Consider the following 21202-nt stretch of genomic DNA (forward strand, 5'->3'; position numbering starts at 1 on the left):
CAGAGCAGCTTCCAGTCACATGCTCATACACAACACGTATTACCTGACATCTGGTCCCAGTCCTACACACAGCCAACTTACCAGTAACTACATTCCCATCCACATGACACATCAAAAGTGGACTTAATCTGTGACATGCATGCATATTTGCTGGTGACCTCTCAGAGAAACCAGATAGACAATCATGGTTCTTGCATAATTCCTTAGTTACTAATACATTAAATACAGCCATGCCTTACCACCAAATAACCATTAATAGTCAAACTATGCTCCCAAGAGCACAATGTCATCCTCTGACACCTTGATGGAGTACGCATGGCTTTTACATTAGTGGCTTAAATATGGCCATGCCTGTCAATATATAAAGCCAGTAATGCTGACTAAGATCATCATCAGTGATCAACAAGCTAAATAACGCCATTCCTATCAAGAAACCAAATCTGCTAATGAACTAAATGTGGTGTATATCTCTGGCATGGATTCTCTAGAGAGTTTCAAAGATCATAACATTAGCATGGTAGGCCCAAGTGTGGTTCTCTCATAACCTCTGGTGACTAACAAACTAACTATACACATGCCTAGTGCTATTTAGATGATTTTATAAGGAAAAAACACTACACAATGTCGACAGACAAAGTAGTAAGCACATGCACTGAATCTCTGCCTGCCTCCCTTCTACTGAACCATCTATCTGGTTCCAGAGAGAAGATATATAATTCTGTCTCAAAGATGTCACGGGTTCCACCAAAAAGGTGGATTATGCTCTTGAAGTGATCCCAGAAACCATCTTCCCTTGCATTGCATGTTGGCTGAAATGCAAGGCAAAGGATCGCATACAAGGACCTACACAAGCCCTTAGGGAAAATTCTCCCTGCCTCCACCCATTCGCACAAGATGAACCCTCAACCTACTGAATACCTAACTGGGAGACATGATGGAGAGGGCATCCTGGGATAAACTGGAATCCCTTCTGACATTGTCAGAACTCAAAATAGATGGGAAAATGTAGAAGGTCAACTTAGCAAGAGAAATAGTGTTACACAATTTACCAGCAAACATGCAAGCCACCCCTCTCAATGCCAAGCAGAACTCCAAGACAGAACCATCGAGGAAGGCCAATGAGTTTCTGAAGGCCTCAGTGGCTTTGCCACATACTAAACTCACCATCTGCAAAGCTAAAAAGGCAACAACCAGAACCAAGACAATGAAACACAAGCCATGCCATTTAGAAGCACCCATTCAAGCTGACAAAATGAGCACTGACACCCACCAGTGCTCTGCATATACCATAATCAATTTTGAAGGCAGCCAAGATCTGCACCCAGTGCAACAGGAGAATAAACAAGCAAGGTGGCCACCCAAGGAAATATTGGTGGCTGCCACAACCCTGACAGATGCCTACTTCACCACATTCTACATTGCTGATCATGCCTCCATCTGAAGGTTCTTTGTGGATAAGGGGCCCCTCCAAGCCTAGTATACTGGATCCAAATGGAGATCGACACTGCCTGCAAGACACCAAGCTACACCTAATAGCAACCAACAGGATTCCCATACTTACAGACATTTTCCCTCCACCTCATGGGGAACAATTCAAGTGAGACTTCATTGTTGACATTCAGATGCCCTTTTTCAGCACTGATATCCTCAGGCACTGCAGGCTACTGTTGACACTGCACACCTCTGCCTCCTGGACCTGGCTTCCCTCCAAATGGTCCCACATATCTCAGACCCCTTGATGTTATGCACCTTTTTGCAGGAGTTCCTTGATGTTATCTGGCCCTAATTGAAACAGGTGCTTAGCATCCCTATAAAGTACAGCATACATCACATCAAAACACAAGGAGCCCCCATCTACTATAAGTTCAGCTGCTTGCCTCCAAAGAAACTACTGTCATGAAAAATGCCTTCAAGGAGATGGAAAGGATGGGCCTTTGCTAGAAGGCCTCCAACCTTTAGGCATCCCCACTGCACGTGCTAAAGAAACCATATGGCTTCTGGTGGTCCTGCAGAATACAGGCACCTCATTCTCCAGATAAAGTCCAACCATTGTCCACCCCTGGACATAGCAGACATCATTCTACTCTCCACTGGGCAAAATTCTCTCAAAGTTTGACCTTATGAAGTGTTATCCCCAAATCTCAATACACCAAGAAGAAATCCTGAAAAGATAGACATACACCTTCAACTACTTGATGTTCAGCCTCTGAAACTCGGAGACAATCTTTCAGTGATTGATAGAGAGCATCCTCAGGGACTTCCCCTTCTGTGTTCACTACACTGACGACATCCCCATTTTCTCCAAGAACTGGGAAAACAGTATGCCCCAACAAGTACATCATCATTGCCACCCTGTTGAGTTCCTGGATCGGATCACCAAGCCTCAGTGAATGAAGTCCAACCCTTACCCTCCTAGGTACTATCCATCATAATGTATCCAACCCTAACAATGATAACAGGATTGCAATCATTCATGAGGATGGTAAAATATTACCATCTACTCAACATCAGCCAGACCATGGTCCCACTCAACTATGCCCTCAGCAGAAATGCCAACACTCTCAACTAGACCTGGTCAACACGATGCCTTCACAGCAAAAAAAGACACCCTGGCAGATGCTACCACTGTGGTATTCCCAGACCCTCAGGCTTATCTCACTCTCATGCCAGATGCAAGCAACATTGTAATAGGGGCAGTTATTGATTAATCAATCACAGGAACAACTCACCACTTGATTTTACAGCAGGAAAATGACACATGCAAAGAAGAAATGTAGTTCCTTGTAAATTTGTTTCTTTTTCTCCCTTGGAGGTGGAGAGCCCTGTAAGTGCTGAGCTTCACTGTCAAACCAAGTTTAATCACCAACCAATCATGGAACAACCCCCAGTAGCATGCTTAATGTTACAGACATCATACGGCATTGGTTCTTGGTCCTACACATGAACTGCCTATCAATAACTACACTGCCTCCTGCTCACTGCATCAGAAGCAAGATTAATCCATAGAATAAATCACCTGACTGCAGGACATATGTGTATCTTTACCTTATTACTAATGAACAGGTCTCTTTCAAGGCTTATTTGGGAACTCAGGAATCCTGACCTGACTGAGAAACCCTCCTCAAGATTTTCATTCAGAAACTAAAGGAACTCTGAAGATTTGGGAATTGATGGTGTATTTTTACATCATTAAAATTCTGGAGGGTTAATTATAGATGCAAAGATTAACAGTCTGTCTGTAACAGACATACAATGGTAAAATTCATGTTGGTTGAGTTTCTAGTTCCAAGACACCATTTGTCTAAAATCATAAAACCATATTGATTTTGGTTTTGTCTGTCATCACTAATAACCATCAAAGGCCTTCTTTCAAAGTTAGTCACACTAGCAAGAGAGGAACTTTCCATTAAACTCCTCTTTCTAACAGTTCAGGTTTCTCCATTTTCCATCCAGGCTATGAAGTTTGGTCAGGGGTTACTGTTTTAACTTTTTGCATCTATGTAGACAATGAAAGATACAGCAGATAGTGATTCCAACCTTCTCTTCTCTCTCACACCAGAATATCCTAGCTCTTTTTCAACCTTCCATTAGCTTTCCCTAAAGTTCATCTTATATGTGTTTTATTACAGAAAAAAAACCTGTCAATTTGTTTCACTTATTAAGTCTTTGTGACACATCTCAAAATAAACAGATTTAAATAAAAAGTTATTCCAATAAAAAATATAAGGGTGATAAATGTTCAAAAATAGACTGAAACCTAAAAGTTCTTACTCGTATACTGGAGAAAGTTGTATCACGATGTGTTGAAGTGATCTTGGGTTGTAGAGAAAAAGGAAAGGAGGTTGATTTTGAATATTGTATCTCAAAAGAAAAAGAAAATAAGAATACAAAACTACTGTCTTAAATATTTTGGAAGTGTTGACAGAAAAACTTTCAAATATAAGACTAAATGAATATAAGTAGTTCAATGCTGAAGTATGTGAATCTTCACTTATTAACTGATGAATGGAAATATCAATGTTAATATCGTGTTTATGTTATGTGTACATATATTCTAAAACACATATGGCATTTCTACATTTATTGTTATCAAATAAGATTAAAACTGAGACTGGTGAAGAGTAAATAATCTTTACTGTAAATATTTATTATCATAATAGTATTTTTACCAGCATCAAAAGAAATAAATAAATAAAAGCAAATATTATTATGCGCTTTGAACTTTCATCAGATTATCAACATGATTGTCCTTTACATTAGTAGCAGAGCTTAGCATGGATGAACAATTATGATACATGTATTCTAGAAAAATACAAGGCCTGTCTCACAGATCAATCTCTACTACATTTTCAAGCATACAAAGATAATTTCTCTTGATAAAGACGTTCTTAAGGCGACTAAATGTCACATCAGATATGTTTGGAAAGTTCATTAAGATGATGGAGAGACTTCTCAGAGCTGGGAGGGACGCGAGTGATGTAATGGCTTCAGAAGAGAGCATGCCACCTCCAAATGAGACAGATGTTAAACTTCTGAAATCATTGTTTTTGCATAAGGATTCCAAGACTTGATCTGTTAACGCATCCTGATTGACAGACAGTGTTAGACTTTGTAAGACAGTATTACCTCGAAGCAATTGTTCTAAAATTTGAGGATGTAGCCTTGCATGAGAAAATGTTAGGTGTGTCAATGCTGGGAATTTTATTGAGGATGAGGATGGCAGACATCTGTTACCTCTAACCTCAATACTAAAATTCCTCATTGAGAACTTTTGCAAGTTTGGACAACATTTTGTTATGCCATGTAAGGTTTCCGATGCCAACGGTTGGTACGTAAATTCCTCAAATTCAATATGAAGCTCTAAAAGTTTGTCTCCTAGTGCACTGACTGAAGAAAAAATGAGTTCCTCTGAGACAAGTCTAATGTGAAGAACAGAGAGATTTTCAAACTGTGAAAGAAGCTCAAGGGACTCCAACAATGGATCATAACACTCAATCATTAATTTACTCAATCCTGGACACATCTCTCTGAGGCTGGTAATGTCTTCCTCTTTTGGTCGAAACAAACTCATAGAGGTCAGTGAAAATGTTGAGTTAACTGGAATAAATTGCTGTAGTAAAGGTAGAGTGTCACCAGCAGATGTGTTCCAAGAGTTATACTGTAGATGTCGTAAGTTTTTAAGGTGGTGAAGTAAAGCCATAGCTCCAAACACCGTAAGAAATGGCGAAAGGACTGTCAGTGAAATTAATGAATCATAAGAAAATTTCATATTTTTTGTGTGACCCGTATCATTGTGTTCAGGACAGCTGAGGTCGTCCTCGAGATCTGTATCATAGCCAAGAATTCCTTTGACAACTTCTTCATCTGTAACAGTACAGTTGTCAAGGAAGAGTGAACGTAACGGAATTGGATGAATTTTTAAGAACTGGAGTAAGTGCAGACAGTTTGCTCCTGACACATGTACAGACTGTAGGTGAGGAGATCTTTGCAATATTTCAATGAACAGGGATTCCTCTAATGACACACCCTCTAGCTCCAATATTTCCACATTGAACTGGAAGTTCCCTCCAAGCTCGTTACGCAGTATATCACATTCTTCCTTCTGTAGGTGTATGAATCTTCTGTCATCTTTAAAAGCACTTAGAGATATATGCCTAACATCTGCCGAAAGGTATAACAGAATAAAAGAGGAAAATTGGTGAGATGTGATAACTAGCTGCTTTGATACGACCTTCCTCAGAAGAGCTGTCCTCACTCGCAGTGGCAGGGACACTTTGAGAAGACTTCCCATTTGATATAGTTTTGCCTGAAAGAAAAAATGTTTCATGAATTAAATCCCTGAATATATATATATATATATATATATATATATATATATACATATAGATAGATAGATAGATAGATAGATAGATAGATAGATAGATAGTTCAAAGATAGATAGATAGATGGTTATGTTCATTCACTAATCTACGTATTAAATTAAATTATCTTGAAAAGGCTTATATTGTTATAATTTGATAACGGTGATAACATAAGAAAGAACAGTATCATTCTAAATTTATTGTAAAATAGAAAATTAAGCTTTTGCAATTTTATATTTGAGATGAGAGCTGCGTTAACCAAGTCTTCATGACGATTTGCAGTCTTATTCGAATTCTCCAAATAGAGAAAGAGAGAGAGAGAGAGAGAGAGAGAGAGAGAGAGAGAGAGAGAGAGAGAGAGAGAGTTATTATTTGTCAGGGCAAACATAAATAAGCCTTGCTTTATATCAAGATGTTTGTACTGTTATTATTATTATTACAATTTATTAAAATTAAAAATATTTTATCCATTATTATCATGAATACACGGTAAAGATGTGACGATTTGATTCTCTCCTTGTCGCACAAATAACTTTTTATATACTGTTTGTACCAGAATTCAAAATTTAAAAATCTGTTATCCAATTATCTCTAAAATTTATCCTAACCAATAATCGTAAATGCCATCTACAAAACACTCGTAGAAGCAAGCCTAATGTTGAAGTACCTTATGTTCGGGGAAATTTTCTTTTGTTATGCCCTGAATGGTGTTACTGATGAAGTCTTGGCTCAGTTCTTGCAGGGGAACGGGGTCCTTGTGAGCTGCTGACCATTGCCAGTCTGTAATAAAAATGAACAAATAAATAAGCGGAAAAATAAAAGAAATAGTTATGCTGATACATAGTTACTGTCAATACCTTTCCAAATGATGCTTGTAACATCCATGAAAATATCGAGAAATTCCAAACGCTTCAGGAAAGGAAGATGTTTTCATTACTAGAATTCGTCCCCAGTTTTCATAACAAACACAAAGGCTTGGTAAAGCAAATATCAGTCATAAGAGCATTCCAGGCTGACACTCGAAGTCTAAAGTATATATGTTGATGTCGTCTTGTTGGGATTTTGGAACTGAGTTTCACCAGTGCGCCTTTTATGCATTCAAAATAGGAAATGGCATTGAAACGGATTAACAATAAAGAAAAAAAATCTTGGTACCAATAATTAGACTAAAACTGCTGATGCCAACAAAGCTCATCATCTGATTATGCACCAACAGGATATATATATACTACACTAGCTCTAATGGGAACATTTTAAAGCTCTCAGTGGAGATAAGTACATTTGAGAGAGAGAAAAAAACAAAGATTACGGTTAGGCTTTGTGGAAAGGCCAGCTGCCGGGCGAATTACGTTCTGTTAAAAAAAAATGAAACGATGTAAGAGTGTAAATTTCAAATCTTTTTCCTCGCGCGCTCTTCAAATCAAGCCAGTGTTCCTGACTTCCTGATACCAAAGAAAAAGTTCTTTGTTGCTTACAGTTGAAACGAATGCCAATCCCTTCCTATGCTTCTATATTAATCATGTGGCTCGCTCTTTCAGAAACAGAATGACATTACATTTCTGCACTGTAATTATTTACGATTTTTAACTGAAGTAAAGCATTTAAATTTCAATTTTCCTTTATAGAGTCTTGAAAGCAAAAAGCTACATTGAACATCCGTCCTCCATAGGAAGTACCTACAACGGAAACATCAATGCTTCGATTTTTTTTTTTTTTTTTAATTCTAATGCGAGAGAACTGACATTCCATCTAAATTTCCCGACTGACATCATACTCAAGACGGAACTTGAAAAGTAAGTTATTGGTCATGTGTAAAACTTGTTTGAATTTCCAGTTTTCTTTTTCATTTTGTAACTGTCTTTCTCTTGGCACTAGGTCACAATATTGTCGAAGTTCCTGCGTTAAAAGATGTGACCATTTAGGACCCCCTTGGCTGCACTGCAAACCGATAAGCCTCAAAAATTCGTTAGGAAGTTCTTCGTGGTCCAGTAAGAGTTGAGGTCATTTTAGGTTTTGTAGGGCAGCTATAAATACAAAATAGGCCAGTAAGATGGAGTTGCCGCCCATCTGCTTTATTTTCTGTGTTCCATATCAGAGTCATGTCTGGCAGCTACATCACCGCTGAGACAAGTCGACCCACTGGCAGCTTGCGGCAACGTCTTGATCGAGTAGCCGCTGAAAACGTACTTCGAAGAAGGTTCCATATTCTGTAAATATTTTTTGAAATCATGTTTTTTTTTTTTTTGTAGTCAAGAAACTTATAGTAATTAGGCCATCGAAATCTTCACATTTTATTGCAATTTACCCAGAATTATTTCAATATATTGGCTTTCCTTGTAGGGAAATGGCTAAATCATTTCATTGCCAATCTCCAAATTCAGTTGCTTATGACATTCTTGGCATCTCGCCAAAGAAAATCATGAAATCGCCAACGATTCATGCATCTTTGTCGTCATCTGCAACCCCCATTTTTTTTTTTTTGCATCGAGGGTAATTATTAAAATGTTATAAACAGTATTTTCTAACTGGAGAGGGATAGTTAATGAAAACCTTGTTCTGCATGGTTTATATTTAATGAAAAGGAAGAGTGATAGACACGCAATCAATAAAAATATTATGAATGCAATGTCTTGATGGAATTCTACGAAACCAGGCGAGGGCCTTCATAAATCGACAAAGACTGGCCATTGTGAAGCGCCTCAGATCATCTACTCTCAGTATTAGAAGTCGCTAGAATTCGGCGATAAACAAAAGTTTCCGAAGGTGATCTTACAAGATGGAAAAATACATCTGAGGCACAGCTAAATAATTCATCGGTTCAAAAAGCAAAAGGATTAGAACAGTTATTAAAACATGGAGTATTAGTTGTTACAGATGGAGGTGATTTGAGTATAAAGGATAAAATACAGCAAAAAAATGTCTGAGTTACTGAAAACTTATAAACTGTTTAAAGGTATGCACCCTCACGCTCACCATGGTTAATCCCACTTTTATGTCAGCCAAAGGATGCAACTTAGTAAATTCTGGCTGATTTTCATCATTCATCTTGCTGTAACTGACTCTTACGCAGTGCCTTCAATGTGTAATATTATGAGCACTTTTTTCCTGAGGGATATTCACCGCTATTAACCAGTGGCATTCTTTTAGATTCACTTGGTCGAGACAACAAAACCAAAATCTGGATTGTTTATCAGTAGTAACGTAAGATACCTACATATTTGAAAGCTTTTCAGATAGAAAAAAGACCCTTTACGTTTGCTCTGGTAATGTACATAATTTTAACTGAACTCAAGAAGAATAAATATTATGTTTTACTGTCTGTTGTAATATGGTAGGCAAACATCTTGACTGTTTACAGATGATTTTAGAATGATCTGCGCCGTCTTCCAAAATAAAACAGGATACATAAGCCATAAACCGAGTGAGAAAGGTCATGAAGTTCGATTAAAATGAACAGGTTTATAAATCCTTCAAACATGAATAAACAGTGTACATACATAGCTCCCCTTATTAAAAAACTTAGATTACCTATGTATACCTTTTAAAGGGAGATAATCATCAAAAGGAAATGAAAACTTTCGAAAAGGTGGGAGGAACACAGTCCAAGTAGTCTTCTTTTTTTGTGTGCTTCCTGACTTTGCAGGTGAATTTAACTAAGGGATGGAAACTTTCAACGTAGAACTGGGGATATATTTTGTACAAAAGAAATAGGAAAACTCCAACGCTATAATTCAAGGTGACACAAAACTAGGAGCAGAGAAGTGTATCGAGAATCATCGCATATTGTCAACTGTAATTAAAACGCGTAAAAATATTGTTAAAACGCGTAAACATATTGCTGCCCATAAAATATGTCAAAAATAGGACAAAAACCCAAATATGTCAAGGGAAGAGGTCACTGGTGTTTAACAGATAAAGATCATTAAGTAGATTTTAAATGCATTCCAGGAGAATAAAGTCTCATTGCACGTTATTCTACTTGTATTATAAGCTGAAATATGGAAGCCCATTTTCTTGAAGGAGGTGTCATGACAAAAAATTATTCAATGGAGTTAATTCATTCAACTTTACAGGCGCCTTTGAAACTTTGGGAAGAGAAACTAAATGCAAGGCTAAAGGGAATGCTGCTGAGAAAAGCAATCGAGCATGTCGTGCCTATGCGAGAACACTGATTCCATTATACTATCAGTGAAAGGTATTATAACGCAACTACCATAAGAGTTCCTCAACTGGGAGCAATTTCTGAGAAGGCTGGAAGGTATAAAATTCTATGCTAAGACTTGGAACGAATCGTCCTTGGTAGTCTGTTAGTTTGGATTCAAATGGCCTTATGCCACGCAGCTCGTACGTGTAATGCGAAGTAAAAGGAATAAGAGGGTTAGTGTGGCCTCTGGACCTGGACTCTGTTAAATCAACAGAAACGTATCCTTTCTAGACTTATTTTTCCCCTGCATGCCATGATCACAAAATACTAAGAAGGATAGATTATGTGTTCAGGTATTATTCCTTCACACCTTCAGCATTCCAAGGCAATGAAATATTTCGTATGTATGCTCAGAAAACCAGTTTCATATTTCAGTTTAGTCGGCTCGCTCAAGCACTTATGTATTCCAAAACATGATACTTGAGACTCATACTGTCAAAATAAAGATTTGACAGGTAGATCCAGGCATCTTAATCTGACTGCAAAAACATCTTAGGTAATACAAGTATTAAGAAAATGAAAACTCCAAGTACGAGATGATTCCTCTCAAACATGCAAGACAAAATAAAAAGTGGGCACATTTCGTTATGAAACCACAGCTACTGCTAGTCCTTCTGTCACTTGGCAGCCACTTTAAAAAAAAAAAAAAAAAAAAAAAAAAAAAAAACTTTAGGGGTGATGACGTACTGTGCATTGCTGAAACCTAGCATCCCAAAGTGGGTTGAATTTAATGCCCTCCTGAGGGGTGATTCTACCCTTGGGCAAAATGTCATGTTTATAAAATTGAACAGTCTATTACATCTCTTAATGTCATATACAATAAAAAAAGTTGCCACACAAAAGTGTACACGAGACTGTAGAAAGCATTTGGTATTGTCACATATGACTGCAATTCCGCTAAACTGGCAATGCAAATTCACATAAGAGAATCGCCAAAATTTTATGGCTGTCTGAATTATGCCAAGTTCATTTTATACTAATATGACCGGATAAGGTAATTAAACGTTCTTGTGGACCTGAGATGCTTACAGAGCCTGAAGTTATGGCTCCTTGGTCCTTTGATGGATTTTTTATGTGGCAATTCAATAGATGCAAGTGCTTACACCCAAAATTGGTTCTAACCATTATCACCCTTCACTTCTCGGAATTTCTAAGGACACATGAGAGAAAAGCTGAACTTCTGAAAGTGCTTTCCAACTTTATGATCACACCGAGGCAACTCGATCAGGTAGCTCGATCAACTGCTCGATTTTGCATTGATAACCTACATACATTATATCATGACTTCCATCTCCACAGCAATCCATTTGAACAAATGATGAGGTCTCAAGGACTGTCATTCTTCATACAATCATTCATTGCCCAAAATCATTGCAAGTATTCGCTTACAAAGCTTCAGTTTAACCTTCAGGATATGGACATAGCTCACTCAAATTTTGATGTGTGTTGGATTTCAGCATTGCCTGTAGAGTCAACTCTGGAACAAATAAAAAATGAAGGCACTGTATCTAGCCATACTGGTTTATCATCCATGATAACTACTCCAGGGCAACTCCCTGCTTACTAAGTGATTCTATTTACAATACGCATAATAGGAAGGTGCTCCACTGCTTACTTATTTCATTTTGGTCAAACATAAATATCACACCTACAACAATCTTGCATGTGTAAGTGTTAGGTCAATTGGTGCGGGGTTTATCGTTTTATTTCATTGTAATACAGTGTTAGATTACTATTACAAGTAATAAATAAGATTTTCCATTTTTGCGGTGGCTCATAAAAGAGCAACAAGATATTTCATCTGTAGATCAAGATTAACCTAAAGACTGAAGATCAGTTCCTTTGAGACATAGTTGTTGTGTCCTAATTGGCTTTAATCACCTTGTTTTACTGTATTTGTGACCAGAGCCCAGGACTTTTGCGCATGCGCATTTCACGAGACAACGACTAGTCACTAGCCTAATGCTATGTTTGAATTAGGAGATCAAGCTGGGACTGTGATAAGTTTCTGGGCAACGCAATATCACCAGCTAATTATCTCTATTATCATCAACTTGCCTCTAAAAGGAAAAGAATGTGCCCTTGTTACCGATATGAACTACGTCATTGCGTGTTGTTTAGAATTAATTTGTGACCCATCAGCCATGTTTTCTCTCACTGTATTGGATTTTTTTTTAATGACCGTCAGGTATGACAGTAATACACCACTGCTTGTAAAATTTTTGGGAAAGAAACCCAAGAGAACATCTGATTTAAAAGACTTGTTAAGAAACTGACGACCGAGGTTAGAATTTTGTCTCCAAAACGTCCTCCGAGTGAGTAAGTGACAGCTTATTATCAGTATCTGCACGCTGATAACACGTGCGTTGTCAGTTACCACTGGGTATTTTTACTCTTTCTTTTTTTAGATAAAATTCTACTCTTATTTTAGATCCTTTTGTTCAAACCAAACCAGCCAAAAAAGGCATATTTCCTCCTTTGAAAATATCTTGAGTAGATAGGTGCATCCCCAGTCATCACAGACAGTGTTAACAATTGGCTGCTGTAACGAAAGAGGCCGGCGTTCCTTTATTCTTATCTCTGCATTGCAGTTTTTAGCGGTCTTGTGGCTCCCTTCATATTTTGAAGTAAAATAAAGACTATATGGAGAAGCTGGTAGAATAATAGACCGGTTTGACGTTATTCTTACAGGCTTTCTTGCACGCTACATCAACTCTAACAAAAAATGTCATATATGGAACATTAGCTCTGGATGTGATTGATTTTTTATGCATTAGTGGTTACGGGCATTTTCTTTTGTAAAAGCGTTGCGCGCATTGGAAACATTTCTGGCACGAAGGCAGAAGTTGGAAACAATTCCAGGCTACTTTACAATTTTTGTGGGATTGTACTCGAAACTTAAGGTTGCGATGTTAACAAAAATTCTGATTCATTTACAGCTTTCGACACCAATATTTATTTTCTTTCTAAAACAGCATATTACAGATAAAACGTGTTGCCGTCCATATGCTTTTGACCTGAAAGTAGGAAAATTAAAAAAATAAATTGTGGTCTTATGGTACTACAGTATGTAAAGTTTAGTTACAGTTAAAATAGTAGTGATTTTTTATTATCATAATCCTTACGAGCTTCGATATCTAATAAGGGACTATCTTTATTGTTATCTTTCAATCATCTACAATAGACTGACTTTTTCGAATAGCTAATCTTTTTCTTAATCAGCTACACCGAAAGAAATGCCAGCAGTTGTATCACTGATTCAATTCTCAGCTTGATTCACACGGCCGTAAGCACAGATAACCGCATCTATTTATAACAATAACCTTTGCTCCTTACGACGATTGTTGTCGATCACGAGTGATAGGGAGCTTTTTAATACAGGGGTTAGCCTTACACAGTAACAGTCAATCTTAAGAAATATGACTTTGAAGTCCTGTAATCAAAGGTTTTAAATTCTTTGTTAGTAGGTTTCAGTAATCGGACAATTCTGAAGATTATTATTCTTTCTATCATGATTGCTCTTCAAAGATCAGCTGAAACTATCAACAGTCCTTGACCTAAGTAACTGACAAAGTATTTTTAGAGGAGAGCGCAGAAGAGCAAGGATTCACCTGAGCTGTGTCCAACTGAGAGATTTGCATTTTTGTCACATCTCTCAGTAAAACTCGCGAAATATTATATTATATTATATTATATTATATTATATTATATTATATTATATTATATTATATTATATTATATATCCCCTTGTAACACATATCCAGGGACATTAAGGAGGTCACCGGATCTTCAAAGTTCATTCCTATTTTCCTATTCACCAAACTCGACATTTTTCTTCAGAGAGGTCTCCACATGGAAAGAGTTCATAAGAAGAGCATATAGCTTAGCAATTAAAGAATACACCTTAGTACATATGCCCTCAGAACAAAATGCAAGAGGGAAGTATAAACCATATCACTCATTGCCCACCAAGATAAATGTTCTCTATCATTGGAGAGCGATAGGAAAACTGACCTCAGAGAATAAAACTGTTCAATGGACAACAAATTAGAGACCATTTCACTATCTCGTGCTTTTAATTTTCGTAATTTAACATATATTGTACGTTTTCTAAGAGTCAGTTTGAGACCATTGACCAAATTCTGTCTCTCTTCATGTACGGACATGGATATATTAATAGTTCTCGCGATAAATTGGCAGCATATACAAGAAACTGACGTATGAGTTTAATGTAGATTAAGAAATGCAACGCTGTAAGCGCAGCTTCACTCACCCACAGTTACGACGTATCACAGAGCCATCTTTCTCCCAATGGTATATTAATCTCCCAATAAAATATGTTCTCCCAGTAATACATATATATATATATATATATATATATATATATATATATATATATATATATATATATATATATATATATATATATATATATATATATATATATATATATATATACCTGGTGTATTTCATATCTAGGCAAATCATGTCGTCCACATCCGAGGAAAGAAACTGATTGCATTGTAAAGTCGAGCGCCAAAGTATCAAGGATTTTTTAAAATTTCGTATAAGAATATTCTTTTTTCTTTTCAAGATGTCTATTATCATTTATTTTGATGGGTTCTGTTTTCTATGATGTACCTTAATGAAGGCAATGATTATGATAAAAACACAATACCCTTTAGACTACGAGCTGACCTTTATAAAAAAAACTGAAATCAGGGGCCTTGATATCATACATAATTGCGTAATTATGTATGTTCTGTATCAATGATTTTCTGAGAAAGATGTGAAGAAAGCAAAATTCGCATTACTATTTTTCAAATATATTCTTTTTACAGATAGAGATATTGCTACTCTCCCAGAAAATCGATCAAATTTCCCCGTCGAGCCTGAATGATAATCTCCAATACTTTTGATATCACACATTTATGTGCGTATTTCAAGCTGATGAATCCATTGCGATGAAGAGACCACTGCTATGAATTAATTTCGGAGATATCTTTCACCTGACTACCGTATCAAACTTTCCTGAACATCTGTCAATTGAATCGTCTGATTATTTGAAAGATACCACTAGAAAGCACTTTCCACCGTTTTTGACACTCATAATCCTTCTGAAACATTTCAGCGCGTCTGGGAATATAATCAGAGGAATAACTATATCCCTGATAGGGAAAATCCGTCGATAAAATGAGACCCTTCATAAACTGATAATGGAAGAACACAAACAATATAACACCATAAGCAAACTAATCAAGGCTTAAGGAGATAGACGTAAACAACCTATTGTGGAGGCACTCTTTGTCAGGACAGAAACTAGCTGACAAACCCGGCAGAAAATCATGGTCTGTCGTGTAACAGCAAAATAAAGCCACTGCGATAGATAACTGAAACAAACAGGACGCTTTCAGTCAGCAGTCTAGAGAAGTTATGGCCAGATTAAACTGACATAAAAGTGGATCGCACTTACCGCCAACTGCATTTCTTGAGGGTCCCTGACGCTCCATGGAGAACACAGACTGATTATCGCAACTCCCCGATGGGTTTATCATCCACAGTTATCGCACGTACAGGCCGCACGTTCATTACCTGCCGACGTTTGGTGTTAACTGGGCCCAAGCAGAGTTCAGAGAACACAGCGAGAGCCAGCTGAGTTAATCAGGTCGGTTTTTCGGCCAGTCATTTACCCTGCCATTAGAATATGGCCCTGATCAGTGGCCAATGAGCAGATGTTCTTATTGCGCAGTCGTCTCATCCTCATATACCCCCGAATGTCACACTGCTCTTCTTCTACGGAAGCCAGCAATTGCACATTTTAGACAATGACATGATATTGCGTGATGCGGTTATTTAACTTTCACCTCTCGTGCATTGTCGTACTCTCATACTGTATACATTATTAAAGCGACGGAATTTTATCAACTGTTTGCCTTAAAGTCGTTTTTCACTCCTTTTCTACTCTCTCTCTCTCTCTCTCTCTCTCTCTCTCTCTCTCTCTCTCTCTCTCTCTCTCTCTCTATATATATATATATATATATATATATATATATATATATATATATATATATACAGTATACATACATATATATATATATATATATATATATATATATATATACATATATATAAAATGTATAATATACATATATATGTATACACATATATATGTGTGTATATATATATATATATATATATATATATATATATATATATATATATATATATATATATATATATATATATATATATATATATATATATATATATATATATATATATATATATTATACAGTACATTTATATTTATACATATACACACACACACTCACACATATATATATATACATACTTATATATCATTGTTCTCATAATGTTTTTTCGTTCTAATGGAACCCAAATACTAGCAAAACGTACTAGTAATCCTTTGCTCTAGAATGTGCAAAAGGGAAAAATAGAGGACAGAACGAAAGAGAGGGTGGAAGTATTGCAGTACAGATGGAAAGCAAATAAATGGATGATGTCTTCAACTCATTAGATATTGAATCAATCAATGCAATTTCTTTATAAAAACTGCCTTCTTTTCAAAAGCCTGAATCTATGAGTTTGCATTGCACTCTTTCAGCACCTACGGTCATTTTCGTCCAAAGTATTGCCTGGGACAAAGTTCCTTAGGTATATGCTGTGAAAATCAGAAGATCCGAAACTGCAAACACTGGTATTGCGCACCAGTTTAATTAGACGGGGACTGCTTCTAGAGAAGATGAAAGTCTTTAAAAGTACCGGGAAGATGTCGAGGTTTGTTGATTAGTTTGATTAACAGCTCTCTCAGTTATTTACATTTCTTACGTGATATGAATTTGAAGCCACAGCAGAAGATTTCAACCTGGGCTGACCAGGATTTGCGCGATGAAGGTCTAAAATATAGCCAGTATCTTCGTGTTTAATTGTTTGTTGAACAGTATGCCTCATTTCCTTTCACTATCATCTAAGTCTTACTAAACACATTAAATCTGTTGATTTCATTGTTATCTAACAATACAAGTAAAAAAGGAAATACTTTCATAACATACAAATATAATTTGTCTGGGGTGGGGTTGGAGGAGGGAGAATAAGAACGTGAATTCAAACACACCAATTCGAGTGGGCGGGAAACCCACGTTTCCATAGACGAGCTCAGGAATAAAATTCTGGGCTTTTCAATAGTTGGTGCACGCGTATGTTGTAATAGGAATGTCCTTAACATAAACACTATTAAGTCCTTATTATGCAATATACTTTAAACATATCCTTATAGTTAAACTGAAAGCTAGTGCTTACAAAAAGAAGAAAGTTGAGAATTAATATGAAAGGTGTTTCATCATGCGTGGCGTTTGTCTGTTTGCTTCTTGAAAGTAAATATCCTATATATCTTATACATCTTATGAAAATAAATACTGCATGTTTCATTGGAGGTTATCGTGCTAGATTCTGTTGCTCACCTTCCCATTCGTTTTATAAATAAAGCCAAGTTTCTTTATAATATTATTCTCTTAACTGTATGCAAGTCATTTTTAAAGGGAATTTTATTCTGGGATTAAATATTGCATAATATAAGCATGAATCTTATTTTAAAGACCAAAATATATACCAGGATTTAATTCAGAGCAGTTTTTCATAACATAACCTCAAAACGGAACCACAAGAAATCGAAGAATATTTCCAAACCCTTTTCTCAGTTATTCTTGGTATTTTTTTCGGTTAATCTGTCAACTGTTTTTCTTTCACGGTTATTATCAGGAAAACCTTGGGAGTTTTAATGTTGGCAATTTCTTCATCATCTTTTGAACTTAGTCCTGTTCAAGAATAATAATCTAAAGGTGTTGATTAGTTATCTAAATTATTATCGCTTCCTAAGCTTAGAATAAAATTGAGCATGAGCTTCATAAAGCATAAATTTAATGCGCATTTGTAGCGGCCAAAAATACTAACTATTGCTTTCAACAGAGAAGTTAATTTTAATCCAGTTGGATTTGAATGGCTGTACTTAGACTTTGCTGATACATCAACATGTCGTTTGCGATGAGTAGGGACTAAATCTTATACAACACCATGAAGTATGAGTAAGCTTTCTGAAAAATTCAAGACAACATGAATATGGACAACGCTAACCAGTAACACAGTGATTTCAGTTCCTCTGACTTGGCCTGAGTTCAGCGCAAGTGACAAATGCTGCCTTGGGGCCAGGAGACAAAACTAGGTACATCTCCTTCAATGAAATATTTGAAATATTAAGCAGTGTACAGTTCTGGTGTTATGATGTGCTACTAGAATTCATACAAAAGGACTTTGGTTAAAATTCTTCAGTCCAGAAAATTTTTCAACAACAAAAAATTCTTAGATGTGAAATGTTTAATCTGTAAATAAAGGCAGACCCATCAACCCATGTGTGAAGTTGTACTTGAACCTAGTATTTGAAAAAAATAGGTTTATTGTAAAGAAAAAGATGGTCGTACTTGAAAGCTTGCTTTTGAATGCCATGACCATTAGTTCTTTTTGCTTTTGAACAAACTGACTTATACTTCTTCTCATTAGAATTATTTGCTGTCCAGTTTTAATTAAGAATTACAAGACATTTATAAAATACATTAATTTTCTTGTTATGACTTTCCAATAACGCAAGAGTTTTTTCATTTTAAAGTATTTTCAAGCACTGCAATACATGAAAGGAAAGATTCTCTTTGAACAAGTAAACAAACCCAGTGCTAACACAGATGTCCTTACCGTTCACACTGTAATATCACTCAGCAACTTCCTCCAACTGACAAATGAAATTCCTGTTGAATCGAAACTTCCTCACACGCGAGGCACTCGCTCTCCCGATATGTTTTCGCTCACATAATAGTCGGCCGAAAGTGAGGTTTGGCCACCAAAAAATTGCTTCAAAAGGTTTCTCAACTGGTTATTGTAGTATCAGGTGTGCTTAATAACAAACATGTTCTGATAAAAAAAAAAAAAAAATTGCCACTGCCAACTCATTTGTTAGCCCAGAACGCCTCCCACCCTCCAAGTCCTCGACAGTAGTTTTCTTGCTAATAACTGGCACAAACTGATTGTCCTCCATTTTCCATCCCCGGTCCACTACATTCATATCACTTTCGTTTCCAGTCCACACCATGATCTAGTAATACACCCTAGAGCTATGATATTTTGCCGAGGACTTGGTGGGTGGGAGGCGTTCTGGGGTAACAAATGACTTGGCAGTGTCAATTTTTTTTTCTTTTTATCTAAACGTCGTAACGCAAAGATGAAAGTGAATCAGTACTCTTGCCAGTTATGAGCAAGAAAACTGCTGCACCAGAAAGCCTCCTTCAGATGTCCATGCACACCTGCTTGTGGACCGTGTCAAGTTGAGAAATGTGAGAATCCACACAATCAAGCTTTACAGGAAGAAGAAAGCGACAATGAATATTTGTAAACCTGGTTTTTCAGAAATTTACAATACAGGATTTATGATAGCTTTTTACCAGTAATCACTACACTAAGGTTGGTGGCCTTATTGGTCCCCCATCTTAGATGTTGAAAAATCTAATCCCTTTAATGTACTGTGACACCAAATCTACTTGAGTAACGTAAATTGAAATGAGTAACGGGGCTTTTCATAATTTGCCAGCTATTTTACTCCCCATCATTGATTTTGTATTTATATATATAATCCCTTCAGTTTACTGTAAATCAGATAGGCTAAATGGATTACCATATCCCCAAAACACGGGTTTAGACAGCAAGTTTACTTCTGTCAAATGAACTGAAATGAATGATGATGATTTTTTGTAGTTTGGCAGCCATATTGGTCCTCCATCTTAGATTTTATAAATATGTAATCATTGTAATGTACTGTGAGTTGAGTAAATTTATTGGATTCCTAGATTCCCAAAACAGGGGTTTAGACAATAAATTTACCTATGTAAAATGAGTTAAAATAAATTGTTTGGCAGCCATATTGAGCTTCCATATTAAATTTTGTTTATATGTAACTAGACCTACTTCAGTATACTGTAATTCAGATATGCTCTTTGGATTCCCAAATCACCATAACAGGTGTTTAGACACTAAATTTACTTATATAAAATAAATTAGAATGAATAATGGAGATTTTCATTGTATGGAGGCCATATTGGTCCACCATCTTGGATTTTGTGAGCATATAATCACTTCAGTATAATGCAGATATGCTAATTGGGCTCCCAGATCCCAAAAATAAGGTGTTAGGCGCCAGGATTACTTTTCTAGTTGAAACAATGAAGAGTGACGGGCATTTTAAGGATTTGGGGCCATTATAGACGCCATCTTGGAAATCAGACCTTTTGCATGGTCAGATTGTGGTAGACTTTTGATATGTTATTAAGCACACCTGATACTACAATAGACAGTTGAGAAACTTTTTGTAGCAATTTTTGGGGGGTAAGGTGCTTTTTTCTCATAAATACAGACGACTATAAACACCATTCTCATAAGCTATTTACATTCTCAATCAAGAGAGTTGTCACTACAAGGCAATTCACTTAATCCTTCAGAAGCAGAAACACTAATCGCCAAAGACGGTCGAATTCCATTGCTAAGAAGGTGCTCAGCTGTTTACACTGATATTGTTCATTTTTTACCCGACAGGACTCAGCATCGTAGTGAATGTAACATGGATTTACAAAAATTCCGTTTGAATCTGTAAATGAAAATATGTACGCATACCCTATGTATGTATTAATTTACTCATGAATGCATTCGTGAAGATGCTTTGAATACATTTATCAACAGAAGTTTCCCTCTGAAGGATGGCTCCATAATGTGACTCACCTCATCATTCATATGCACTATGTACGAAAAGTGGATATTTCCAGTAAATTATCATTATTTGCTAACTTGACTGGCAACTTTCTGCACTGCAGTATGTTCATATTTAAAACAAACAAAAACATTAGATTAAGTTAGAATGCTAATACTAGGCACCACAGCACCTTAGAAAGGCGAGATTCGGGCACTCAGGAGGGCTAAAGAGTTTTACTGTAATGAAGCTCATGGCAGGTGGCCAAGAAATGACATTTTCAAATAATGTTTTAAAGCATCACAACCATCACTGGAAAAAGAAAGCCTTCAATTC

General features: G+C 36.5%; 1 protein-coding gene across 1 annotated transcript; it reads right to left on the reverse strand.

The window, feature by feature from the left end:
- Positions 1-4131: 4131 nt before the first annotated feature.
- Positions 4132-15703, reverse strand: LOC136826473 (uncharacterized). The gene is made up of 3 exons (XM_067083678.1): positions 15539-15703; positions 6529-6641; positions 4132-5806 (listed from the first exon to the last, which is right to left on the reverse strand). The coding sequence occupies exons 1-3, from the start codon at positions 15618-15620 to the stop codon at positions 4325-4327; spliced, it is 1677 nt and encodes a 558-aa protein (XP_066939779.1). The 5' UTR covers positions 15621-15703; the 3' UTR covers positions 4132-4324.
- Positions 15704-21202: the final 5499 nt, after the last annotated feature.

Source organism: Macrobrachium rosenbergii, chromosome 41 (genome assembly GCF_040412425.1).
Source record: "Macrobrachium rosenbergii isolate ZJJX-2024 chromosome 41, ASM4041242v1, whole genome shotgun sequence".
Classification (NCBI taxonomy): domain Eukaryota; kingdom Metazoa; phylum Arthropoda; class Malacostraca; order Decapoda; family Palaemonidae; genus Macrobrachium; species Macrobrachium rosenbergii.

Bases quoted from the DNA above. Each gene is read 5' to 3' on its own strand.
- LOC136826473 (XM_067083678.1), bottom strand. From the start codon at position 15,620: ATGATAAACCCATCGGGGAGTTGCGATAATCAGTCTGTGTTCTCCATG. The intron at 6,642-15,538 runs GTAAGTGCGATC...TTTTTATTACAG, and splicing joins CTCAAGAAATGCAGTTGGCG to ACTGGCAATGGTCAGCAGCT. The intron at 5,807-6,528 runs GTACTTCAACAT...TTTTTCTTTCAG, and splicing joins AAAATTTCCCCGAACATAAG to GCAAAACTATATCAAATGGG.